At 45.9% G+C, this 16,757-nt stretch overlaps 3 protein-coding genes across 9 annotated transcripts; 1 reads left to right on the top strand and 2 right to left on the bottom strand.

The window, feature by feature from the left end:
* Nucleotides 1-147: 147 nt before the first annotated feature.
* On the bottom strand, nucleotides 148-5,569 carry prc1b (protein regulator of cytokinesis 1b). Of its 6 annotated transcripts, none has more exons than XM_049030610.1 (15): nucleotides 5,329-5,569; nucleotides 5,012-5,123; nucleotides 4,660-4,792; nucleotides 4,465-4,587; nucleotides 4,066-4,299; nucleotides 3,717-3,887; nucleotides 3,480-3,629; nucleotides 3,240-3,387; nucleotides 2,822-2,958; nucleotides 2,527-2,622; nucleotides 2,297-2,449; nucleotides 2,011-2,121; nucleotides 1,601-1,783; nucleotides 1,269-1,324; nucleotides 148-641 (listed from the first exon to the last, which is right to left on the bottom strand). In XM_049030610.1, exons 2-14 carry the CDS (start codon nucleotides 5,095-5,097, stop codon nucleotides 1,277-1,279), a joined length of 1,773 nt encoding a protein of 590 aa, XP_048886567.1. In that variant the 5' UTR covers nucleotides 5,098-5,123; nucleotides 5,329-5,569; the 3' UTR covers nucleotides 148-641; nucleotides 1,269-1,276. The 6 variants fall into 6 exon arrangements, with proteins under 6 accessions (XP_048886567.1, XP_048886571.1, XP_048886568.1 ...); XM_049030614.1 differs by having other exon boundaries at nucleotides 4,660-4,733; nucleotides 5,029-5,123; XM_049030611.1 differs by having other exon boundaries at nucleotides 2,303-2,449; nucleotides 5,329-5,567.
* An 862-nt stretch (nucleotides 5,570-6,431) lies between these two features.
* vps33b (VPS33B late endosome and lysosome associated) lies at nucleotides 6,432-14,738 on the bottom strand. 2 transcript variants are annotated; one of them, XM_049030609.1, is made up of 24 exons: nucleotides 14,607-14,738; nucleotides 13,482-13,662; nucleotides 13,156-13,236; nucleotides 12,983-13,044; nucleotides 12,806-12,855; nucleotides 12,661-12,728; nucleotides 12,488-12,533; nucleotides 12,313-12,407; nucleotides 12,114-12,218; nucleotides 11,881-11,971; nucleotides 11,708-11,785; nucleotides 11,244-11,317; nucleotides 11,078-11,164; nucleotides 10,047-10,137; nucleotides 9,887-9,961; nucleotides 9,654-9,718; nucleotides 9,475-9,529; nucleotides 9,341-9,387; nucleotides 9,058-9,190; nucleotides 8,810-8,883; nucleotides 8,623-8,724; nucleotides 8,463-8,538; nucleotides 7,356-7,475; nucleotides 6,432-6,887 (listed from the first exon to the last, which is right to left on the bottom strand). In XM_049030609.1, the coding sequence occupies exons 2-24, from the start codon at nucleotides 13,575-13,577 to the stop codon at nucleotides 6,808-6,810; spliced, it is 1,851 nt and encodes a 616-aa protein (XP_048886566.1). In that variant the 5' UTR covers nucleotides 13,578-13,662; nucleotides 14,607-14,738; the 3' UTR covers nucleotides 6,432-6,807. The 2 variants fall into 2 exon arrangements, with proteins under 2 accessions (XP_048886566.1, XP_048886565.1); XM_049030608.1 differs by lacking the exon at nucleotides 14,607-14,738 and adding an exon at nucleotides 14,312-14,532.
* Nucleotides 14,739-14,877: 139 nt separating this feature from the next.
* Nucleotides 14,878-16,491, top strand: hddc3 (HD domain containing 3). The gene is made up of 4 exons (XM_049030618.1): nucleotides 14,878-15,016; nucleotides 15,155-15,210; nucleotides 15,436-15,676; nucleotides 15,955-16,491. The coding sequence occupies exons 1-4, from the start codon at nucleotides 14,905-14,907 to the stop codon at nucleotides 16,083-16,085; spliced, it is 540 nt and encodes a 179-aa protein (XP_048886575.1). The 5' UTR covers nucleotides 14,878-14,904; the 3' UTR covers nucleotides 16,086-16,491.
* The last annotated feature ends 266 nt before the right edge of the window (nucleotides 16,492-16,757 follow it).

Below are 16,757 nucleotides of genomic sequence, written 5' to 3'. Positions count from 1 at the left end.
TTTGGTGTGCGAGAAATGTGCAATAAGTCATTCTATTCTATTGCTGCTTCAAGATATCCTTCAGCTTACAGTAACTGCTGTTCATGAAGCAGTTGACACCCTGTCACTCACAGTTCATTTCAGGGAAAAAAATACACAATGCAAATCTGATAGAACAATAGCAATTTATTTTACAGAAAAGGACAGAGATCGTACTTTTCCATTGTGCAAAGAATTAGACAAAGGTATAGATGAAAGGAGAAAACTTGACCTGTTATTGGTTAGTACACCTAGACTATATATACAGATGTTTACTATTATAAATATATACATACACAAAATCGGTTAAAGCCTCAATTTAATAAAGGTTGTTCTAATATTTTTTAAAGAACACAAAAAACAGAATATAACTTAAAGCATGCTTAATGAGTGCATTATTAGGAAGTAGCAGTGTTTGTACAAACAGGGCATTTCCGTATGTGCTGATGTGCATTGATTTACCTGCTAATACAGTCAACAAGTGGCAGTGATACATGATAGCTCTCATTGGAGGTGACAGTGTCACATGACACCTCCACTCATCACCCCCCTCAATCAGCGACAGTCAAGTTGGTGATGCCCGTCTTGCTGTGAGATTTAAGTGATGCTTTCGTGGGTTCTCCCTAAAAAATGCAGACAAATGATAAACCAAGAAGCCAACCAGCTAATTTGTAACTTCCATGACTACCAAGGACAACGAAAACAGTCATTAACTATCGCTTATGTATTAGCATCATATCAGTATCACCGTCTATTATATGTTGCAGATATCAGTGGCAAAGCACCGTTACAAAACACCAAGCAGCAGATGACATCCTACATCTAAAGTTTCATTAAAACCCTGCATCCTACATCCTGGTCGATACTGACAGCCAACGCACAGGTAGTGACAACCTTCTGCAGTGCAGTGACACAGTGCAGTGCAGTACTTAGCAGAAATGGTGTTTGAGCATGAATACGGTCAGCTACATGCCCCTAATGTGCAACACGTCTCCGAGTCAAGATTTAGATCAGAGTTAAACGTGTAGCAGGTTAGGAGGAAAATGTCACACGTCCACTTATTAAAGAGTGAATCTTATGGCACCAAATGCCAAAAAGATATGTTATGTAAACAGAGAAGCAGCAGAGAGCCCAGCTTAAGACACAGCATTGCTTATTCCTGGGAGATATGAAGCTCAGTGGATCCAGCCGTTTCATAAAGAGGGTCAGGCGTGGAGAAGATGCAGGACACGACGAGTGTGGGACCCTACCTGCGTGTTCACACAGACATGGACTGGAGTGCTGACTCGACGTTGACAAACTCCTTCTAAAATGAAATACAGTGTGAACGGCTCACTGGAGCAGTGAGGTGCGGCTCATCTGTTTTCCTTGTTGTACCGAAATTGCAGCGAACCGTAAACCCAAAACCACGGTCCGCACCAAATCGTGAATTATGTGTACCGTTACACCCCTAATATTTAGCATTTATTATTTTGATGTGTGGTGGCCATGTATTTATTAAGGGGGACCATGCCTCTCCCCCCACCCCCTCTAAGATCTGCCCCTGCACATTGACAGATGCTTCCGCTAAAACGGGAATTACCGCTATTTCAGAACAGCTGCTGGTGACGGAGTTGGCGCTGAGGTGGCACTGGGGGCCTGCCCGCGGCCTCGATGCACCGCCCAGAGTCGTCACGTTGAGGTGTGGCGCATTCTCCTTGTTTCGCTCCAGCAGGCTGACGCGCAGAGGTTTGCCACGCCCTGGCGTAAGCACTACGGGGCCACGCTGTCAAGGGAAAGCGTCAGCGTGGTTCAGGAACACCATTCGGTGATTTTATTACTGTCGCTAATCATGAGCTTAGTGCTGGGCTCCAGAAAGACGGCCTTCTGGGATTGGAACCAATGACCTTCAGATTACACGTGTATCATGGTTTCCTGTCCTTGCTGACAGCTGGAGGCGTTCACTAACCTCATGTCTGGCAGCATAGACGGCTCGATGACATGCCGAGTTACCTTCCGGACCTTTCCTGGGGTCTGCGCTCCCGGGAGCCTCCGCTTGGATGGCGTCCGTGGGGCTGTCCCGTATAACATTTCCTCCTCCATCTGCTTGCTCTTTTTCAGTTGCTGTCATGGAGATTAACAGCAGGACCAAAGAAAATGCAGTTAGGCTACCTGGTATGTCTAAACTGGCATGAGTGAGAATGTGCGTTTGTCATGTGACAGACTGGCATCCCATCCAGGGTGTCCCCCGCCTTGTGGCCCGCAACCCCGTACTGGAGGACCACCACGGACATCCTGCCTTTACCCGCTGCAGCTTCTCCTGCTCCTTCTCTGTCCGGTGCACCTCCCACTGCTCCTCCACGTACTGCAGGAACTTCTGTCCATTGACCAGGAACTCCCGGCCCTCCTCTTTCTCCCAGGCGTCAATCTGAGCCTTCAGATTCTTCTCCAGCTTCGCAGACACAGTTATTTCGGTGAGCACGGCGCCCGGAGACAGAGACCAGCAGGCACATGGCCCCCCCCCCTCACCTTGGGTAGGCTCTTATGAAGGTCAGCTCTCTGCTTCTCTTCTTTGAGAAGGTTTCCACCCCTGTTCGTAAATCTGGACGGATCCGTTGCTTTTCTCTGCAGGAACAGATCATTTTTCCTTCTGCCCCTTCGCAATTTTTCATTCATGTTCAACAACTTTCACATTAAAGTTTAGCAGAAGTTACCAATATAACAACTAACACTTAACCAGACTTACTTCAGACAGCTGCCGTGCACTAAGCATGACTTAGGTAGTATAAGGACTGTCGTCCTTATAACTGACACATAAACCCACCTCCAGGTCTAAGTAGAGTCTCCAGCTGTCCTCCCACCTCTGAACCCCTTCGAAAAGCTCCTGGTGTTCCTGGTGATGTTGCTTAAGCCTCTGCACCTCACTTTCATGCAGGTTCAACAATTCTTCCGTGAAATCATCTGTGGAAAGCGAACATCCATCTTACCTTCTGCTATCCACCCGTCCTCCATCCTGCCGACCCGCTACAGGGTTATGGGAGGGACAGGCCTTTTGAAATGCCAAACCTAACCATATCATTTGGGACTGTGGGGGGGAAAACCCTCTCAAACACACAGAGAATTTTCAATCTCTATAACAAACAGAATAGGGACTCAAACCCATGTCTCAGAAGGCACGATGCTGCCCCCACCTGTTCACCTGTATTACTACACCATGCAGACGCTTTAAATGGACCCCTTACCATCATAGTACGGCACAAAGGTGCGTCGCTGCTCGATACTGAAGAAGCATTTCTCCCAGTACTGGGCCACTTCTACCCTCTTGGCTTCGGTTAGGTCCCGGATACTTTGAAGTCTGAGCACTTCCAGACGCGTCACCTCTGCTTGCAGCTTATGGGCCAAAGGAGAAGCACCTCATTACCGAGCCGCTACAGTCCCCTTAGGAGGATGTGCAGTGCGTTTGGGGCAGTACGTCTCCTTACAGCATCCATGTTTCTCTTCCTCGACACGATCATGTGATCCGCCAGCACCTCCCTGTCCTTCTGGCTGACCTGCAGGGTGTCCCACAGCTCCCGCACCTTTGCCCGGTAAGCGTCACACAGAAGCTCGTTCTCCACCTTCTGTTCCTCAAGCTGGAAAAAAAAAGGCAGGAAAAAAAATTCATTAATCAGTCAGCGTGGGCTGCAGGCATCGCGTTCGCCCCGAGCAGAGAGCAGCACCTGAGCGAGGAGCAGCTTGAGAGATGAGATGTTCTCCTCTGACAGGCAGAAGGCCTCCTCATCCTCACAAATCACCTCCCTCTCGAAACTCGTGTCCGGAAGCCTGTCGAGATCCTCCATCCGTGAGATGATGTCTTTCTTAATGCTGACAAATTCTGCGTGCCTTCGTTCCTGGGGGGCGTGACAGAACATTAGAAGGAAAATGTTTTTAAGTATTATAATATAACTAAAGTAACTTCACTATTTGACCTTTTAAACTAACTTAATCTTCATTGCAGATCATTTCCACGCTGATCTCCAACCCGTGCCACAGATCTCCAAAACCGCACAGAGGACATTGGGAGGCTACCTTCTCAGCACTGAGGTTGGCGACGTGATGGCGGTAGGTGTCCAGCTGCCCCAGCGAGGGCACGGCCTCGTGGTCGATGCGGTGGGTATCCATGCGCAGGATGTCACAGAGAACCTGCTCCTGCAGCAGCAGGGCTCTCAGCTCCTGCATCCTCTGCTTCTTCTGCGTCATGGCTGCTTCCACCCGGGTCCGGATGTCCTTCTCCTGCTGCAGCATGGTGTGGCCCTCCTCCTCCTGAGCGCAGATAGAATGCAAGTGCTGGGAAAGTGTGCCGTCACTGGCCCATTTAAGGGAGATTGTTATTTAGGAATTCCTTAGTAGTTGAGGAGTATGAGGACGCACGCTCGTGTGACTGTTTCCAGTTCAGATGCACTCGCATCTCCCGCATTCAGGACTCACTTTAAACAGAGGCAGCTGAAGTTCCATGCACAGTGCATCCAGGTCCCTGCGACACGACTCTATGCTGCTCACCAACCGCCCCCTGAGGTCATCTTCTTCTGCAATCATCATGTCCAGCAAGCCCTAAGGAGAGCACTCATCTGTTCACTACTCCCTGCTCTGTACAGGGTCCCTTAATCCCCCATTTTTACTTACTTTCACATGACTCTTTACCACCGCTGTCCTTTGCAGTCGCTGATCCTCTGGTATCCCGATTTCCTCCCAAATATCTTTAAGGTGGCATAAAGCTTTATTCAGACAAGCCACCGACTCAGCAGCCAGCACCTCACTGGGGAGTCACCAAATACATGAACAAAATTACAGGTTAACTTGCGTTTATACGCCGTTTCACAGTCCGATATTAAAAAGAGACCGCTAGGTAACCATTTAAAAGTATAAGAGGGGGATTTCTCCACGAACTGAAACTTTCTTTCAGTGTCTTAAAAACAGCACAGCGGCCCCAAGGCGATGCCCCCCTTTGGTTTTATGGTTCTCCAGCTGCACGAACCCTAGCGGACAGCTTACAGCACGCCAGATTGACCGGAGCGCAGTACAGAAGCACGTTTTCACGCATAAACATCCTGTCTCGAGCATCACATTGTCAAGAGGCTGAACTGTCCCTAAATGGAAAAGTTAAAAACATACAAATTATCAGCCCCTTCCGCAGTATTGATAAGGCCAGCTGATATCTTGATTTTCTTACACTCCACGAAGGTAAATTATCATAAAACTAAAGAAACTATTTGCTGTCTATATATTAATATTTATCTATCACGGCATTTTACTATTACTATTTATCTATCCCAACACCACGCCGCGACTTACCTTTTTCTCATGGTGACACGCCGTAAAAATATTTTGTAATTATAAGCGTCGATCTGTAATGCCTTGTATGTATCCTTTATTTGAATGATTAATTATTTGTCACGAACACACGGATCATGCTTAATACAGCATAGCCGAAGCCGCGCTCAGTTCTTTGACAGTTCCACCCTGATTCAATTCAAATCATGCTTCCGGAAGTAGCCTCGTTCCTTATTGGCCAGCATCGTCGGCATGTGACCGTAGTCATGACGACGGATATTTTTAATTACCTGTTCATAATTCACGCCCACTTTGTGAATATGGCCACGCCCCCAACGCCGTCATGACACTGTGATTGGCTGGAACGGGAACACCGAGGAGCTCTAACTGAAATAATCCCTGATGTAATCACAGGGGTCCGCGGGAAAGGAGGCTAAATCCCTATTCAGTATGCGGTTTGTAAAGTGATTTGTCTGGTCGATTAGGACGGGATAAGAAACGCGTGTCATTTCCCTAAATAACCAGAGATGGCGGAGAAAAAAACGAATCAGAGTTAGTGGGTCTGGAAAGCAAATGACAACAGAATTTTCATTTTTGAGTGCCCTATGCCTCTAATATAGACCTACTAAAGAAACATAATAAAAACATATCTTTTCCTTTCTTGCTTCGACTGAAAACCTGTAGGTCCAGTCTTAGAGGGCCAGTTTGCAGATTTCCCTGCTCAAACACATCCTCATCGGCTAGGTTTAATTACCAGGTTAGGTAGGTGTGCCTGAGAAGGATAACCTGCAAACTGTTGCAAACTGACCCTCCAGGACCAAAGCTGGGTGGGTGTTAGTTGGGAAAACTCAGTACCCATTCACGCTTCCGTCTTACAAAAGCTTTGCCATACCGTTATGATCCTAATACTGAAATGACTATAAAATAGAGGAAATTCGATAATTAATTTTCACCCAAGAAGCTTGTAAAAATTACAAAGATGACAAATTCGGACTAGATTCGGACTACCTCGTCTGCTGGACATCGTCGGTAATTATCTCAATTACGCTGCATAGTGCAGAACAGAGAGAAAAGCTCGTCGAATGTGATTTATGTTCCTGCAAAATGAGAGTAAACATTCCAAATTTGTTTGTGATAAGACTTTTACTTACATCCAGGAAAGTAACATGTAACAGTTCTGTACTGGAAATTAATATTATACGTTTATAAATGGGGATAAGAAATTTGGCTGTATTTGCTTATGTGGTTATTGTCATTTATGCAAAGGTATTTTAAATACATACATTCATAAATTCACATACAGATTGTAGAATTGGAAAACGCAGACACTGTTAAAGCAGCAGGATAGATTAATTAAAACATTTAGTATTATCTGAATGACAGAATGTCGACTTTATCTTTCAGACGCAATCTTGGCAAAATCATCAGTTTGTTTGTGAGGCCAGTTTAAACAGAAGACAGTCCTTCCACCGAGTTACAAACACAAGAATCACTCTTGGTTTATCCATAGTTGTCCAACATGGCCTCCAGAAGTCTGGCACCATTTATAACGGCTGTTGTCACCACAATGAATTTATACCCTAAAACAGAATAAATGCATGGTATTATTGATACACTTGCCTTCCATCTTTAAGTTTCCTGAGACATAACCGATATGGTTTTTCAAATGTCATATAAAAAATATAAAGTGTTTCTTTTGAAAACCCTTCAGAAAAGATAAGCAATGTGATTCAGAACTCTCCCCCCTTCTACTGCAATTCTGGTAATTACTAGCTGATAATTTAATTACTAGATATTTGATCTCGTTTCTTACACATATTTTCTTATCATTCATTAATTTTCTATACTGCTTGTCCTATTCAGGATGGTGGGGGTCCGGAGCCAATCTTGGAGACAATGGGCGCATGGCAGGGAATGACCCAGGATGGGGCTCCAACCAGTCACAGCTCATGCATGTCATTCAGTGAAATCTAATTATGGAATGGAATGTCCGAAAAGACAGGGAGGTCTAAGGATCCTGCTATGCCTCCAGTCAGCCTGCTGCTCACCTTTCTCTTTCCCCAGAAAGCGCAGTGCTGAGATCTCAGAGTAGCTGCAGCCACCCAGGAACATGACCAGTATGATGCGCCGGGAGTCTGTCGTGCGGCCCGATTCAGATCCGCCACCAGCTAGAGAGTGGGGGAGAAAGAGAGAGAGAGAGAGAGAGAGATTGGGAGGGACAGAGAGACAGATGGCAAGCAGGAGAGATCATGAGAGACAGAGAGAGGGAGAGATTACGAGAGAGGGAGGGAGTGTATGAGGGAGAGATGGAGAGAGGGAGAGACGGAGAAGAAGATATCACAAGAGACAGGAAGAGGAGGGAGGGAGAGTGAGCATCTCTCACTGTTAACATTGAGTATGATTGCCAACATCACTGATATGACCGTCATCACAGACAGACAAAGATAATCACAATTTATTAGTGGGAAAACAATTTATGACATAGGAGTAAAAAACTATTGCTAATGTACGTACTGCTATTGCAAGTGTTTTCTGAGAATACAGATTTTGTTAATGTGAATTTATGCTACAGTCTATTTGGTATGTTTCTACATCTACATTAAGCTTCCTTCAGCAAACGTTTGGCAAAATGAAACCGAGTGTATTTCTAATGTATATTCAGCTGACAGAAGCTGTCCATGCACCTTCCGGTAAATCTGCTCTCTTATGGGTTTCTCATTAAATGCAGCACAGTCGCTCCTTAACATTTGTGAGGGTTGGGGGTGGAAATTCCTGAATTATACTTGGGTCAACAAATGCAACATTAATGGGACGGAAAAGTTTAAAAGTTAATTTTTGTCACAGTGTGTGTGGCTGGTTGCCGAGACAAAGATACATGTGGTGGCCAAAGCCAGGTTGTGTATATCGCATATCGCATATAACCAAAAGTAAAATATAATAACACTAGCATTTATATATGATTTTATGTGATCCAAATCATTTTCAGTATTGTTTATAAATTTATGGCTTATGCATCTAAAAATGTTCCCATTTAATCGTTCTTTGCCAACTCGTCGATAACCAAAACCGCAAATGTCAAATTCACAAATCCGGAGGGGCAACCGTAAGTACGGATCTTTAAAGGGAGATTTACACAGAAGGCCGAACCAGCCTACCTGACCCAACAAACTCATTCCCATTCAGCAGCCGAGTCACTTCTTCCAGGCCGGTCCAGCCCTCACGCTCCAGGACCTTTGGGAAGATCCACATCACAGTCTCAGTCATGTTAGCGTCAGGGCGACATGAGTGAATCAACAGTGCACCACGAGGGTCTACCTGCTCTATCAATTTACAGCTCAGGGGAATGTAGGCCCCACTGAAGATGTATGCCATATCCCGGGGGGTTCGAAGGTCATACTCCTCCATGGGCTTGGGCACCTGTGATCATGTGGGGGGGGGGGGTGTTAATATTGCCATTAACAATGCACATATCTACAGCTGGTCACCAGAAAAGTCCACTCACCAGTACGAGCCTTTTGCTTAGTGCTCGGAAGTTGCTTTTCTTTGCCAGGGAGGAGAAGGCGTCAGTTAACTTTCCTGGAAAACATTGTCGTTGTACTATAAGCACCAAGTGTTCCTAGCTGAAGAAGCCAGCCATGTCTGTGTAGAGCAAGGACCACCATATACGTGCCGCTACAACCGGCCAAATGGATCGCATTCCCCGCACAGCCCCACTCCATTGTAGCTCGACCCCGACGCTCACTCCCTCACCTACGGTCTTATCGTTGACCAGTTTGCCCACTTTGCTCTCCATGACAGTGAGGGTTTCCCCCGCTTGCTGCTCCACCAACAGCCCCAGCTGCCTCAGGTTGGCAAACGTCAGTAGGTGTTCAGTGCCGTAACTCTGAAAGCAGGACCACACAGACGCTATGGACATATCCCTCATGTTTTCCCCATCAGAATAAGACATCCCAGTCCTTAATGGATCACACGGACGCACAGTTAAATTACGGTAAAATGATACTCACGGACATTTCAGGATTCTGAAACTTACTTGGAGATACTGGGCTTTGAGTGATCGGTAGTCCTTGGGCAATAGTCCTGAAAACACACACATGCACGACTCATTCACAAATATCAGACTCCATTTTGATAAGATTATGATGGAAACCCATCGCAGTGACTCACCATTTTCGGTGAGGGACAAGAGACACAGAAGTCTCAAACTGTCAATCATGGAGACCTACAACACAGGGTGGGACAATTAGTCACGAGATGAAAGACAGCAGTGTAATGGAATTATGGACTAACTGAATACACGGAAAACAAACTCACAGTGGCTGTGAGGCCCCCAACCGCACACTGACCTGCCGGTTGATGTGCTCCTCAATGTAGGAGATACATTCCCGTATTTCGAAACCCTCCAGCAATGCTGACATAGGCATGAGTAGAGGAAGGTGGGATTATCCAATCAACATTAATAAATTAAGTTTATTCTATGCTTATGTAATTTGTGCATTTTGTGTACAATCGGAAATCAGACATGCAAGCAAAGGAAGACAAATCTGAAACGAATCCACATGGAGTTCTGTAAACTCACAGTGCTCCGTCTTCAGCAGTTCTTGGAAATCCTGCTTAGTTTTCCTCTTCACCATTGACTCACTTGCCCCAATATCTGGAGGGTGAAAAGTAAACCAACTCGTGTCACAAACCCACTAGAGCCATGGGCGGTTTCCCGTGCCTGCAGGTCGGTAACTGACGCAGACTCAGCAAATGATGCTCCTGTTTCAACCCTTTGAGCTCCTCGGAGACAAAAGTCTTCATCTGCTTTATGTCCATCCCACGCCGCCTCTGCACAAACAAGAATGAACAGCAACGGCACTCAGGTTCCCCAGCGTTCCACAGGAATAGAAACCCTAACAGAGATTCATTCCAACATTATACATAAATATTATACAGTCAAATGTCTGGACATGCCTACTGAAAATCATTGCTTTTTCCAACAAGATAACAATCGTAAGCATACCTTGAGGTTATGTAATAAATGTTATCTTTTGAACAAAGATAGAGATGGAGTGCTGTGACAGATGACCTGCCCCCCACAATCCCCCACCCTAAACCCTACAGAGCTGGTTTGAGATGAGTTGGATCGAAGAGTAAGAGCAAGGTAGTCAACTTGTGTGCAGAATGTGTGGGAACTCCTTCGGGACTGTTGGAGAAGCATTCCAGGTGGCTACGTTTGGAAGCTAGTTAAAAGAATGCCGAGAGTCTGCGATGCGGTCATGGAGGCGAAAGGGAGATATGTTGAAGAATGTAAAACATGAGAAAATTTTGAGACCTTGAACGCTTCTTTTGGTCGTGGCAACTTTTGATACGTGTTGCTTTGTTGCCTTGAGGCCGAATAGCAAAGACATAGAGCTAAAATAAAGACAAAAGCATTAAAAGCAGGTGTGTCCAGACTTTTGACTGGTCCCGTATCTGTACTGGGTTTCAGCCAGTGGCCCTTAGAAATGTTTAGCAGAAATGCACTGACATTTCCACGAGTTCTACGTAAATCATGCTATTAGCTACCAGCACCCTCCTCAAAAAAACGAATAGAAATATACAGAAAGAATCCTTGCCAGTTCAGGGGGTCCTGGCTGAAAGCGCTTCTAGTTCATTTTGGGCGAAGGCCACAAAAGTAACAGCTAATTACTAAAACGATTTAAAAATTCATACAGCAAAAAAAAAAAAAAAAACGTAGCCGATTTCCATCATGGCTGACGGGCTGCCTGCCGCGAGTCGCACTTACGTCGTACGCCGTCTGCAGGTTTCGGGCTTTCTGGCTGAGCAGGCCGAAGACGTTGGAGAAATGCTCGTTCCGGATTTCGCCGAAAACCTGGAACACGACAGCTTAGGGAAAGGGATCCAGCAGACGGAAGCTGATAGAGTCCGGCCGCCGGCCAGGGGGCGCCCACCTTATCCTGGGAGTTCAGCATCACCTTCACGCTCTTTTCAGAAGACGTGACATCGGGGGTAAACTCAACACTTCCTAGAAATAAAGAAAAACGCACATTATCCATTAAAAAGAAATGGGGCATTAATATTATATCAGGGCATCAATTAAAAGAGAAACCTGTCTAAAATTAATAACCAGTATGATTTCTGAAAGTATGAGAATGACTAATATATATGCATAAACATATAAACATATTTTTAAATATATAATTTACAGGAGTCTCCAGAGAAAATGTAAATACTGGCAAAAGCACTGAAAAATATCTTTCTAACATTGATGTATTGCATTGTAATAGCACAGTGTTGTGTATTTCTTTAAAATATTTCTGACTTTTTCATGGTTCTGTAGGGTATCCATCAAAATTGCATCACTGAATCACAAACTTAGAGAGGTACATGTCGGGGGAGGGGGTGTGTTACCTACCGCATTTGATCCTGAAAATATCATCCACCAGCCCTTCATAAACTACTTGAGAGCAGAGGGGAGTCACAAAATCCACATCTACATGACAGAATGGAGGGAGTAAGCAAAGGGTACACAGCTGTGATGCTGATCAGAGGACAGACTCGCACAGAACCTGCGGCACGCATCGGTACCTCGGTCGACGAGGAAGACGGTTCCGATTTCCGACTGGGCGGTTTTCTTCTCGCCCTCTTTCCCCTGCTCCCTCCATGACTCATAAACCATCTACATCAAATCGAGAGACAAGTGCTCCTCAGCAATAGACCCGGGGATGTGGTCTAAACCACATCTCTTTGAACTTTGCAAGCATGACACCAAATAGAGACTGTCACCGAGCAACGCTCTGACAGCTGTGTGCAGGACCAACCTTCGCACAGCGGCCTATCCCGTAAACCTTTGAGAAAGGCCCGTAGACTGAGTGCAGAAGGTGCAGGGCACTGCCTGCTGTCGTCACCCAGCGCTGGTCGCCCTCCTGCCAGCAGAAGAGCAGCTCTGTCAACCTCCATGATGACCACAGCACTCACATACCCCCAGTGCTCCAGAATGGGCTTTCAGGGAATCCTTACTAGGAAGTTGTCTCTGAAGAACTCGGGAAGCTCTAGACTGATGATGTCATCATCCAGCGGTAGCAAATGGAAAGCCCATTCATCCGTACTCACATCTGTGAAAGAGCGAGGAGCGTTGGGAAGCACATACAGAGATTTTCCAGCACTATAATATGTGAACTGTGTGGTCACCTACCACCATAGATTCCCTGCTCCTCTAACACAGCTTCGCATACGTAGAACTACAGAGGAAAGCAGACCATGAATAGTTACTCATTAACAATAAACACTTGACCGATGACACTCAAATTAATACTATGCACTTGTAATATATTTTTAAAAGCTATTGAAAATACAAAAGAGTTTTACCTTTTGGGGGCTAAAAATGATCTTATAACTCCTGAGTTTCCCCGCAGCTTTGTCCGTATTGACAATGTCTGAAAATGGACATATTAGTCTTTAAAAATGACATTACCGAGAGCAACCGAAAGTATGAGATCTGAGTTTGTCTCACCAGCGATCCACTTCACAGTTTGTATCCGGGGCCGAATCAGAAAGCACAATCTTTGAAAAATAAAAAAAATACATGTTTTAAAACTGCTACAGTGTGTTTGATGCTGACTCTCCGAAACAGCTCCATTTAACGCACGGCCGCCATGACAGAGGAACACGCGCAGGAGGTAAGACCTACTGATCGCTCGTGCTGTAAACCGGCTTGTGATCCACCTTGTAAAGTTTGTCCACTTCATGCTCCTGCGATCACATGTGGAGGAGAGGAAATCATGCATCTTACCATGTGTCACGCAGTAGGTCCAGTCTACCTACATTTATACACAATATCAGGTGTCCAGGAGCAGCACGTACTTTGAGCGTCGTGACATTAGCGATCCGATCCAGGGGGCTCATCAGATCCGCCTCAATGAACAGGTCCTTCTTGCCCGGTAGCTTGCAACAGAGCAAAGTCAGTGCTGCCGTTCAGCACGATAAAAGTCGGAGCCCTAGCCCAGCGTTTCCCAGTCCGCTCCTCGGGTCCCACAGCCGGCCCACATTTCTGCTCCCTCTGAGCTCTCTATCAGACAGTCCACATTTTTGCTCCCAGAGCTAGGAAGCAGAAAAAACGTGGACTCTCTGTGGGTCCCTGAGGACCAGACTGGGAAACACTGCCCTAGCCTACTGGTTCGGATAACTACCTGTTCAAGCAGGTAGATGAGCTGGTCCCTGGCGATCCTCTTGAGGAGGGAGAAGTCGGGGAGGTCGGGGGCATCCTTCCTGGAGCTGTGCGCCATGGCGGCGGCCGGACGGCTGACGGGCTCTCAGTCACCAGTAACAGTACGAAGGAGCATCTCGGGGCTGCAACTCTAACATGCGCTCCTGTTCTCAAAACAACGGATCAATGCACAGCACATTAAACACAATATAATGCTTATTATAGGCTGCCATTCCAGCCAGCCATGCTGATCACCTGCCTAATATTATTACACTTACATGCTGAGTAATAATGGCCTGTTCGGGTTATGGGTGTCATTATATAGGCTGCTAATTTCTGGGTTGTCAACTCCGGTCAACTGACTGGTCTGAGATTTTCAGTTCAATAATTTTCAATAACCTTAAAGCTAAGTCTGTACACGCATTGACATGTATGTAACAGTTTCATTACCGTGTAAACAGTCTGTAAGGTTTGCGAACTACCCCAACGCGTTTGGTGCAGCTAATTTTAGGTTTATAATGGAATATTATAGATTTGCCTTAAGATTTCTTGCGTGATCGTGAGAATCTGAAAGCGCAATGCTCACACCAGATGCATGAGAGTCGGCAGCTCTGCGGTTATTTTATACTTTGATTCCAAAAGTCTGAATGACTTATCTCACGATCCGGCTGTACACAGAAGGAAACACGCACCGTACGGCCCAATAATTTAAAACGTATCATTCGCACGTCAACTAGCATATCATTTCCAAACAAAGAAAACAAAATAAATAACATTATAATATAAAATAAAGGCATAAGGAACAAATCCTACCAGGGTTGATTGAAAATCTACGGTCCTTGTTACATTATGAATCACGGAGGCATCTAAATTTCCCAACAGGTTATTATAAAATGCAGAATACGCACTGATCTACATGCACATTGCGCGTGAATCTCTTTATATATGAAATATGAAGGGAATGTTACGCTAGTATCAGGCTGTGCGGCTGCGGAAGCTGCGCCGATACAGTCTGACAGCCTCCCAGCTCACACACCCGGAAAGGCTGCATGTGTGACCTGGTAGGACATGTCATCAAGAAATAATCAGCCACACTTTCGGGACTAACCTGTTCGGAGGATTGTTCCGTGGCTGTGAATTAATCCTCAGACGTGTCTACCTGGCTTGTATATTTCGCGATCGTGTATAGTCTACGCAGTCGTTACTCACTGGTTTGTTAATCATTTAAATCTTTTTCCCATCTACCCTTTTGTTTGCCTGGGGTCTGGACTTCGTCAGCGCAGCTTCACGCTGACTGGAAGGACTAAAAGGCGCCGCGTTTAACCAGGGCTTGACTTCTCGGTGATTTTTGAAGATACGCTGCCAACAGCTGCGGAGCGTTTCTGGCCAGATCACAGGCATAAAACATGAATTCGGAGGCTGCCTTGTTACTGGAGACCGTGAACTTCGCTGCGGAGAAACACAGAAACCAGCGGCGGAAGGACCCGGAGGAAACGCCGTACATCAATCACCCCATAGGTGGGAGGAAATCCCACGAGTTTCGAAGGGCGCTGACATTCAAACGAGGGCAAATAGAAACTGATCCAATACATTTAATATATGGTTTCTTTCTAAAGTAACCTTTGCCATTTTACCCATCTCTTTGTTTTCCTCTAGGGGTTGCCAGAATTTTAAGCCAGGAGGCTGGGATAACAGACATTGAAGTTCTTCAGGTGAATCTGTACATCTCATCATTGAATGAGCTGGATTTTGCTTATTCTCTTAGAAACTTGCTGTCAGGTTTTCGCCTAATTATAATTTTGCAAGCAGAAATATGACAAGTTGATCTTCACCTTGAGCCCTGTTTCCAGAGAACATTCATTTGGGCAAAGTGACATCCATCCCAAAACTGCAGCAATGCCAAGAATCCAATTTCTGTGTTTATGCTCATTCTAAAGGCAGCGTTGCTCCATGACACAGTGGAGGACACCGACACCAGCTTAGCTGAGCTGGAGGCCACGTTTGGGCCGACGGTGGCGAGGATCGTGCAGGAGGTGACGGACGACAAGACGCTGCCCAAGCAGGAGAGGAAGAGGCAGCAGGTGGTTCACGCGCCACATTGCAGCCATCAGGCCAAGCTGGTCAAACTCTCCGACAAGCTGTACAACCTGAGAGACCTCAACCGCTGCACTCCTGTTGGTGGGTGTTGGTACTGCTCTGCTCACTGCTAACACTTTGATATTGGTTTGCGTTTTCAACAGATCAGCGTAACTCAATAGTCAGTCACAGGGGGCAGCTGGAAATGCCTGTAGGATTCTGGGGATCCTGTGAAGTGCTGGAGCCCCCTGACTCTGCCAGGGCATCCATGGCCCTCTGAGGAGCCTGGAGATCTTGTGTATTGCATTTCATGTTGTTATTCTGACAGTGTGTTTCAGATATTGTCCCCCCCCCCCCCCCCCCCCACACTGTCCCACTAGGCTGGACTGCAGAAAGGGTTCAGGAGTACTTCGTATGGGCGGCGGAGGTGGTGCGTGGACTGCGCGGGACCAGCATGGTGCTGGAAGAAAGCCTGGGGTATCTCTTCAAGCAGCGGGGCATCGAGATCTGAGGGGTGGCGCTCGGTCTGATGGCCGACGTCACACGGTTCTCCCGGCGAGAGGCTCCCTGTCTTGGTATTTCCTTGCCGTTCTGCCACCAATGAATACGGCTCCATTTGTACATTCAAAGGCACCTCGATGTTTAATGTACTGTGACAGCTGTCTATGCGGCACTTGGCATGAAGCATTTAAAAGCTGTTGGTGCGTTTCAGTTACGGGTGAAGGATGCTTCAGTGCATTTATTAGATAACTGTTTACTTTGTGAGTGGAAATAGTATTTTTCATCATGATTTGTTAATTTGTCATGGCAGGGAATTTGTATTCACTGGACACCACAGAATAAAATGCAGAACTCACATTTGTCATTTGTAATAACAATAAAACAACAATTAAACATTCAGGTAAAAGCAGATAAAATGTCTGTGTAATTAATGAAATGGTTAATACTCTATGCAATTTATAATCTACTTTCTAACCACATTTCCACAACAGGGTTATATTAAGACAACTGTTAAAATGTAGCTTATATACCTGCTTTGTTTAAATGCTAAATTTAGTTCTAGAAGTAGAAGCTGGGTACAGCTGTCAAATTTTAGAGCAAAAGAATATTTTTCATGGCTGTCCATCCATCATCACCCCCTTGTCCGGGATCCGGGTCATCGGGGGGTAGCAACTTCAGGAGA

The sequence above is a fragment of the Brienomyrus brachyistius genome, chromosome 11, assembly GCF_023856365.1.
Source record: "Brienomyrus brachyistius isolate T26 chromosome 11, BBRACH_0.4, whole genome shotgun sequence".
Lineage (NCBI taxonomy): Eukaryota > Metazoa > Chordata > Actinopteri > Osteoglossiformes > Mormyridae > Brienomyrus > Brienomyrus brachyistius.
Note: the sequence above shows the minus strand (reverse complement) of the source record. Positions and strands in the feature narration are given on the sequence as shown.

Excerpts from the sequence above, each read along its gene's own strand:
- prc1b (XM_049030610.1), bottom strand. The coding sequence starts at position 5,097 with ATGCTCGAGACAGGATGTTTATGCGTGAAAACGTGCTTCTGTACTGCG. Across the intron at positions 4,588-4,659 it reads TGGTAAAGAGTCATGTGAAA|GGCTTGCTGGACATGATGAT; the intron begins GTAAGTAAAAAT and ends TGCTCTCCTTAG. Across the intron at positions 2,623-2,821 it reads GACTCTACTTAGACCTGGAG|AGAAAAGCAACGGATCCGTC; the intron begins GTGGGTTTATGT and ends CTGTTCCTGCAG.
- vps33b (XM_049030609.1), bottom strand. The coding sequence starts at position 13,577 with ATGGCGCACAGCTCCAGGAAGGATGCCCCCGACCTCCCCGACTTCTCC. Across the intron at positions 13,237-13,481 it reads TCATCTACCTGCTTGAACAG|CTACCGGGCAAGAAGGACCT; the intron begins GTAGTTATCCGA and ends CTCTGTTGCAAG. Across the intron at positions 8,539-8,622 it reads GCTGTAAATTGATAGAGCAG|GTCCTGGAGCGTGAGGGCTG; the intron begins GTAGACCCTCGT and ends ATCTTCCCAAAG.
- hddc3 (XM_049030618.1), top strand. The coding sequence starts at position 14,905 with ATGAATTCGGAGGCTGCCTTGTTACTGGAGACCGTGAACTTCGCTGCG. Across the intron at positions 15,017-15,154 it reads GTACATCAATCACCCCATAG|GGGTTGCCAGAATTTTAAGC; the intron begins GTGGGAGGAAAT and ends GTTTTCCTCTAG. Across the intron at positions 15,677-15,954 it reads CAACCGCTGCACTCCTGTTG|GCTGGACTGCAGAAAGGGTT; the intron begins GTGGGTGTTGGT and ends CTGTCCCACTAG.